The following is a 7,725-nucleotide window of genomic DNA, read 5'->3' as shown; positions in this document are numbered from 1 at the left end:
ACTTCAGCTGAACCTGCAAGTTTGCGAGCTACGCAAAAGACCTCTACCCAGCAGTCAAAACGGCATTACATTGGGAAAGTATGGACTCAGAGGAAGACCGTGTGGGTTTAGGGTGTCATTTGGGACAGGGCCACAGTCAGGTGGCATCAGCACTAGGCTTGTTCGAGATCCATTGACGCTGCGCAGAATGTTGCATGACATAAAATCACAGCAAGAACAATTGCAGAGCAAACTACTCCTTTGCTTTTGAATCTCTTTCGCTGTACTTTGATGTCATACACCGATTGGTCTGTGCAGCGCCGATGGATCTCGAACAAGCCTACTGTCTCAAGTCTGACAAAATTTCTAACCAGCATGCACTGCTACAAGTCAGCCGCCGATCGGTCTGTGCAGCGCTGCATGATGTTGAACAAGCCTCTATTTTTTTATTTATTAATCTAAATTAATGTTAATTTTTAATTAGCCTACTAGCTAGTACATTATTAAAATCAAAAGTTGTATTTTTCAACATTAATTAATGGACTGTGAATCAATAAATGAGTTTTTTTTAAACTAACATTAACAAAGATTAGCCTAATAAATACAACAACAAAAAACAAATATGTGCTTGATCGTTATAGTTCATTAGTTAATATAGGCTAGCTACCTTAACTAATGCTAACCTAACTAATGAAACCTTGTGGAGTAGGCTACACCTAAAAAATACACTGCACAGATTAATAATTTATAATACATACTGCAATCCATAAAAAAATATATTTTAGTGTGACTTTAAGCAACAAATGCTAGATGCTATACAAACGGACGCAGTGCCGTCATTAAAAAATAAATAAATAAAAAACTACATTTCCCACAATGTCCTCCGAGACGTTATTAGCCATTTGGTTGGTTCTCGATTCCTCGACTTCCCGCCGCTAAGCGTGACTGACTGTTATAACCCACTGCACAACGTAAACGTAAGTCCTATTCAATTCATATAAACGCGAATGGTAAACCGTCAATTTTAGACATGCGCTAGGTAAATGAGCGCACAAACACGAAGGTCCATATAAAAACCTGTCATACAAAAACGCTTATAATAGACATGTGTCATTCAGGCCTATCTTTCCACCTTAGATTTGGGATGCAGAGGCCCTTGATCAGCCCCGCTATATTCGCCAGTGTTGTACTACATCACTTTTACTTGGTTGACAAACCAATAAAGCAGACAGTTTAATGTTGTCCGTTCCCCGCATTTGAAGGAAAATAATATATGACGCGAAGTCATTGATTGGGGACGCTTCAACTCAGGGTTTATTTTGCAATCTTTTCGACCAACATGTCGGGGATGCGCAGCTGGTGCTGGCAGCTTTTAAAAATCAATGCAAAAATTCAAGTAGGCTAGATTTTGAAAAAAGAAAAAAAAAAGACCGTGAAACCCGTGTCTGTATGGAGAGCATGTAAGAGCTAGGATATAGGCCTGTGTTGTATGTCGTATTTAGAATGTTTAATTTAGTACTTTTTGTGAACCAGTTAGTCATTAAAACAATAAACCCCGTATTCCTACAGTAATGGTGGAATCCCTGGGAATATCGGGGAATCTTATAATTGAATTCGAGGCCAGAGAAAGTTTTGAAATGCATTCAAAATCTTTAAAACTCGCATGCAACTGTTTATATTGTCTGCCCTCAGATTTGTTTTTGTTTTTTACCCATTACAATATGGTTATTAATTTTTAGTAAGTAGACTATTACCAAATAATAATAAAAAAAATATTTAATTTTTATTATTTTGTTCTGAGTAATGCCTTAAATGTCTTTAGAAAAGCAACATTGTGACACTTGTGCAATGATTACATGTATGCCCGTTTTTCTCATTAAAGAACCTATTCTTAGCATTTGTTTGCTTAATTTTAATTAAAGTAGAAAGATTATTTGAAGGTAGTAGTAGTAAATCACGTTTTTACAACAAAGGACCCCTTTGGTGAATAGAGTTTTTATATATATATGATTTCTCACACCTTTTCACTAATAAAATTCCATATATTCTTCAGATTTTTGTGACAGCTGGATACAAATAATTGTTTTGTTGAGAATGCTTTTCATTAGTGCTGGTTATGCCTAAGAACATAATAATACTGTAAATTCACAACAGAAATGTCCATGGTTTATATTGTTTAGGTTCTGTAAATGGCCATATGGGGGCAGTGTTGAATAATAGAAAATAATTCCTGTTTGTGTTCAGCAGCATGCCTAAGACTAAAGAAGTGCTCTCTTCCTCTTCTGGCAGTGAATCTGACAGTGATACAGAAACAAAGGTATGAACACAGATTTACACGAATGCAGTTCAATTAATAACGCCTTTGCAGTTGAAAATTCTATTTAGTCATTTCTAGTTCTCATTTAGTCCATGTGTGTCCCTCTTTCACCAAAGGCCAAAAGAAAGAAGGCAAGTGCTCCTGAGAAGCCTGCAAAAAAACAGAAAAGCGGAGAGACCTCCAAACCAAGCGGTTCTGCTAAGAGTGACAAAAACAGTGATGATAACATGTTTCAGGTTGAGGTCTTTTTTTTTAACATTATGAATTTGCCCTATGAGGGTTTATTTTGAAATTGTTACCAGCTCACTGTAGTTTATACCACTTATATGTAATATAGTTTTACAAAACATGTAAATAAATACATGTAATATTGATTTGACATGAATTATCTTACTTTCTGTACAAAATCTGAGCATCCGAATCTATTTTTTCTAGCAGATTTACTTTTTCTATGGACTAGTTAGCTAATATACATATCTCTAGCTGTAGCATATAATCTATTTCAAGTTTCTTTGTGTCACTTCTCAATTCTGTGTTCTGGTTTATAAAGATAAATCTTCTACAGAACACACATAATGGTTGCATACAGATTGTGTAAAGGTTCTATGGTAATTTTGCATTGGAACCAGCATTTTTTACTTGGTTTTGGTGTATAATTGTTTAGTGTTTGACTGTAAGCAAAAAAAAAGCCTGATATTTACTGCTCTTCAAATGAATTGTCATTGTTTGCTCATTCATGTTCTGATGTGTGACAGATTGGTAAGCTGAGATATGTCAGCGTCAGGGATTTCAAAGGCAAGGTTTTGATTGACATTCGAGAATACTGGATGGACCAAGCTGGTGAGATGAAGCCTGGAAAAAAAGGTAATATTGCCATTTATTTTTCTTGAATATATTTTATCTATTTGTCATTCTATACTTTCACCTCTTAGTCAAACGTCTTTAAGTGCAGTTAAACTATTTCATTTAAACTATTTCTTCCAATTGATTATTGTCCCATGGTTGTTTTTGTTCCATCAATTGCATTGAATTACCCTCAGGCATCTCATTGAATCCTGAACAGTGGAGTCAGCTGAAGGAACAAATGTCGGACATCGATGATGCAGTTAAAAGACTGTAAGATCACTTTGTGCAGTGAATGGTTGGCTGGTTCTTTTCAGAGTTCCATACTTTGGTACACGGGGACTTTAACAAAATGTTTCCTGTTTCAACTTGTACTATATGTATGCTGTTCAATTTGAAGTGACTTCTTTTGTTATTTTGTTGTTCATTTCCAACTGTCTGCTGTTACATTTTGATGTGTGTGCATAAGTCTTGACTCGGTGATTGTTATTTTAATAGTCTAATAGTTGCATTCCTCTCGTACTCTGCCTATACAATAAAGGATTTTTTGGTTTGGAGTCTTCAGTGTGTCATTTTGATTATGAGTTAAATACAGTGTACTTAGCCTACTAGCTATAACAATTGAACCCATGATATGATGTTTTGTTCCTAATACCATGTTAAAATGCTGATTTTTAAACTTAAATATGTTGCAATCCTGACAATAAACAGAGCAGTAATGGATAATCTAAAATGAAGGCGTTTGGCACTTTATGATGCTTGTTGTGTCCAGTTCAGAGTGCTTGTGTGTAATTTGCTCGCCTTCGCGTGGGAGCAGGAATTATAATGGTTCGTACACCCACTCAAACATAGACCAGACTCCAGAATAAAAACAGCCCTTTCACTTGACTGTCCAGAAGAGCCATCTTGCATCAATTGCATTTGCTGTCTAAATTAAATCAATCTTAAATCATGGTAGCCACTGTATTGCCAGCATGTATTTGAGACAATATGGTTTATGGTGTTGCGTGCAAAGCAAGCATTATTTGGATGGTTTCTGTAAGAGGTAACCACAGTTTGAGCACATTATTTTTTAAGATGCAGAGGTCCAATGTAAATTAATGGTCATAAAAGTAGTTTTTTATATCTTAAATAATTATATGTATAATATATTTTAAAAATCCTATTTCAGACAAAAATGTTTTTTAAATCCTGTCACTGCTTCATAAATATCAAATGAATCTTGGGGTTTGAAAATCAAGCTGTGCCTTATAAAAGAATATTTCTTTTTCTGTGTCGCTGGTTGCACTTCAGGTGGTGGTTACTATGGAGATCTTTTGCAACCATGGAGTTTCATTTTAGTTCCTGAGAGGTAATTTCATGTTTTGATTCAAATTGAACCAGCATTTGACTTTTTTACCTTTCAATTATTGAAAAAATGCTGGCACAATGCTAAACTATGAAATATAAAGCTAAAACCATCTTTGAGCATGCTTTGTGCACGCACAATAATGAGTGTTAAAGTTAATGTTATTGTGCAAAAGATAAACTTGATAAAAGGAAATTGAAACATTGGATTGGTGGACAATATACGTCTCGAGTTTGGCGTAGTGTTCAAGATTTAATAAATCAAACTTCGGTTAACTGCCATCTCATTAAGTCAAGTTTAATACAGTAAGTGCCTTAGATTAAAATGGACCAAGTATATTTACATATGTCAATTTGAAAACTAAAAAGTGTCTGTCATTCAAAATAAAAACATCACTAGGTGGCACCAATGCTCTATAGAAATGAAAACTTGTCCTGTTAGTTTTTAGACGGTAAACCCATACTCAACCTGTCAACATTTTGAACAATTCAGCAAAGGCTTCTTTAAAATGAATGACCATTGTAGAGTAATGATTTCCATTTTATAAACTAAAGGGCTTTAGTTCTACCCTAGCCTTACTATCAATATGAAAATTCTGATAACAGTCAATCAGTGAGTTTGTGACTTACTGATTCCATCACATGTTTGTTATTGATAGGACAGGAATTTGTTTCACTCTTGCCAGTGCATCAAATAATATTAATGTTTGATAATTTCCTTTTTCGATCAGTTTGTTATATATATATATATATTTCATATGAAAACATTAAACTGAGTAATGTGGATGTCACAAGGAGTCACATTCAGTTGTTCAATTAGGAACGTGCTACAAGTAGTGCTTTGGTCTGCAATCATTTGAATGGAAACACGCCGCAAGATCTCTACCATCTGTCCACTAAACAGGAATCAGTGGAATGTCCCCGATAGCTGGAAGCGGTTTTGATCTCCCATGCAACCTGAATCTTCATTGATTTATTTCGAATCACTTTGATGGTTTTATGGTAGATGGAGGAATATGAAGCACATCCTGCAAAAGAGAAGCCAAGCGGGTGTGTTGCACTAGATTACCAGTGGAGCACTTTAGGTCACTGATGCCTAAAAGTCCAACATCTGCTTCCATTTGAAGGGTCTGCTGTGAGCCTGCCGATTGAACATCGGTGTCTGTGGTTCTTGGACTGGTTCTTGTGTCATTGAGTATTGCGTTGCATATTTCAGGGCTTGAGTTTCAGGTTATGTTTACATCTGGACATGGAAATATGCCGGGGTGTGTAGCTCATCTTTGGGCTAATATCAAACCGGCGTTACAGAAGAGAATAACGCATGAGGAAACCTTTTCAGCCCAGTTTTGATGGATGTCTCTGCCTCTGTTGTTTTACTCCATGGTGGCTAATATAACGGATACTGTTTCATGGAAGGAATTTGTTCTTCCATTGAGATGTGAAATGCATATTGATTACAGGGCGCCTTGAGTTTCCTGTCCGTGACAGGGATGGTATTGGCTGGAACCCGTTCTGGCTGTGAACTATAGTCAGTTCTTGCCAATTTGTCTACAGTTGAATTATCTTTACAATGGACAAATTATATTAAGAAGTTTATAGGCCAGAATCCCTCCTCTTGACCCACTGACAAGGATAAAATCATTCATCACGAACACGTCCAGTGAAAAACAAGTCCACTTAGACTTCACCCTGGCTGAAGTGTTCTTGCTCTGATGCATTTCAGCGAACTGTAGCCTACTGTCATGTATAGTGCTAAGCATATAATTAAAAAGCAGAGAGTGTTGGTATCCTGTCTGGATTCATGGAATGTCCAGAGAGTGTCAGTTTAATAATGGTTGCAGTTGTCTTTGGAAACGCTGCTTACATGTGAGGTCAGTTTTGGTGAAGCTGCTGCTACAGAAGTGAAGATTGATCAAAACAGGCTTTTTTCATGATTAATGAGTATAACCCCAAAGGTGGTCAAGGAATTAACCATGAGGATAAGATGAAATACCGCTTTGCTGACTGTAAGGATAAAACAGACATCCAGACGTTCCATCTTATGAAAGATTTCGTTTGATCACGCTTTCCTCTCTGGCTTTATGGATTCAAATCAAAGAAAAATTATTAGTTGGAGCAAAAAATACTCATAGAACTCTTCTTGTAAATGCTATCGTAGTTCATTAAATGAATATCTGACTTATGGGACACCAAACTCTCATCTCTTACTAAATATTTTGTAGATTATTCATCTGAAAATACTTAAAGTTACTACTCAGAGTTTTGAATGGCAAATCCAACAGAGAAATATAAAACAGTTATACAATAGAAAAATAAGCTTTTATAAAGTTAACTATAAGATCAAAAAAACTGACTCCAGTGTCTTTTATTGTGCCCTGATCAAAGTTCTCTTGGCAGAATTTTGCTCAGGCTCTGACTGAAGTCTATTTCATATTTAATATTGGGTGTTTCGTTGTTAGCACAGAGCTTAGATGCAGACATGGCTGCTCATGTTGGCTGGAGAACAGTGAGGAATGTATAATGGGCTGGTTGATAACTTCTCTCCTCTCAGCTGGTGCTTAAACAGCCCCTTGTGCTGGTTGCGGGACACAACTGAGCAGAATGTCCATGAGGTTAGCTGGAGGTGCCCTCGATCTGACTGTCCACGCCACCTCGTAAATCTGCCTGTCCTGGACCAACACTTATTGTTCAGAAGGAGAGATGTTTGCCAGGATTAAGTTTCACCCTTAGACAAGTTGTTTGGGTAGTCAGTAGTGTTTAAATGTGCCTAAGGGTATTGGAATGTGTCAGCCATTATTACACAGCTCTCTGGAATACTTGATTCTGATTGGTCCATCCATGGCAACACCGCGGTGCATGTCCACAGCAGTGAAAGAACTCCACTTAGTGTCGAGAACTCCAAACACTAGAACGCCTTTGCTTTATTATGTGTCTGTAGCGAGTCTGTAATCTATCATTGTTATATGATTATTATGGAGTCCATTATATGACATGCAAGAAAAAAAATTAAATTGTCCGCATTATTTAAAAATCGTGGGAACAAATTGGTAAACGTGCATACGATTTAGCCTAGTATTTATAATATTATTATACTTTTTCTGCATTTCTGCGGGTCTCCTAGATTAGTCGGCATGGTGCACACTTTATTATCATATGACTAAAATACACATTTTATACAGTTTTGTTTTACTCAGCCAGTATGACATCACTTTGTAGGCCAAAATGCAGAAACAAGTTAG

At 36.4% G+C, this 7,725-nt stretch overlaps 1 protein-coding gene across 2 annotated transcripts; it reads left to right on the top strand.

Annotated features, from left to right (window-relative positions):
• The first annotated feature begins 871 nt into the window (after window positions 1–871).
• On the top strand, window positions 872–3,696 carry sub1b (SUB1 regulator of transcription b). Of its 2 annotated transcripts, none has more exons than XM_067440094.1 (5): window positions 872–956; window positions 2,227–2,296; window positions 2,413–2,532; window positions 3,052–3,160; window positions 3,337–3,696. In XM_067440094.1, the coding sequence occupies exons 2-5, from the start codon at window positions 2,228–2,230 to the stop codon at window positions 3,414–3,416; spliced, it is 378 nt and encodes a 125-aa protein (XP_067296195.1). In that variant the 5' UTR covers window positions 872–956; window position 2,227; the 3' UTR covers window positions 3,417–3,696. The 2 variants fall into 2 exon arrangements, with proteins under 2 accessions (XP_067296195.1, XP_067296196.1); XM_067440095.1 differs by having other exon boundaries at window positions 880–956; window positions 2,224–2,296.
• Window positions 3,697–7,725: the final 4,029 nt, after the last annotated feature.

This window comes from Pseudorasbora parva, chromosome 3 (assembly GCF_024679245.1).
Source record: "Pseudorasbora parva isolate DD20220531a chromosome 3, ASM2467924v1, whole genome shotgun sequence".
NCBI classification, from domain to species: domain Eukaryota; kingdom Metazoa; phylum Chordata; class Actinopteri; order Cypriniformes; family Gobionidae; genus Pseudorasbora; species Pseudorasbora parva.
The sequence above is the reverse complement of the archived record's forward strand: the minus strand, read 5'-3'. Positions and strand labels throughout refer to the sequence as shown.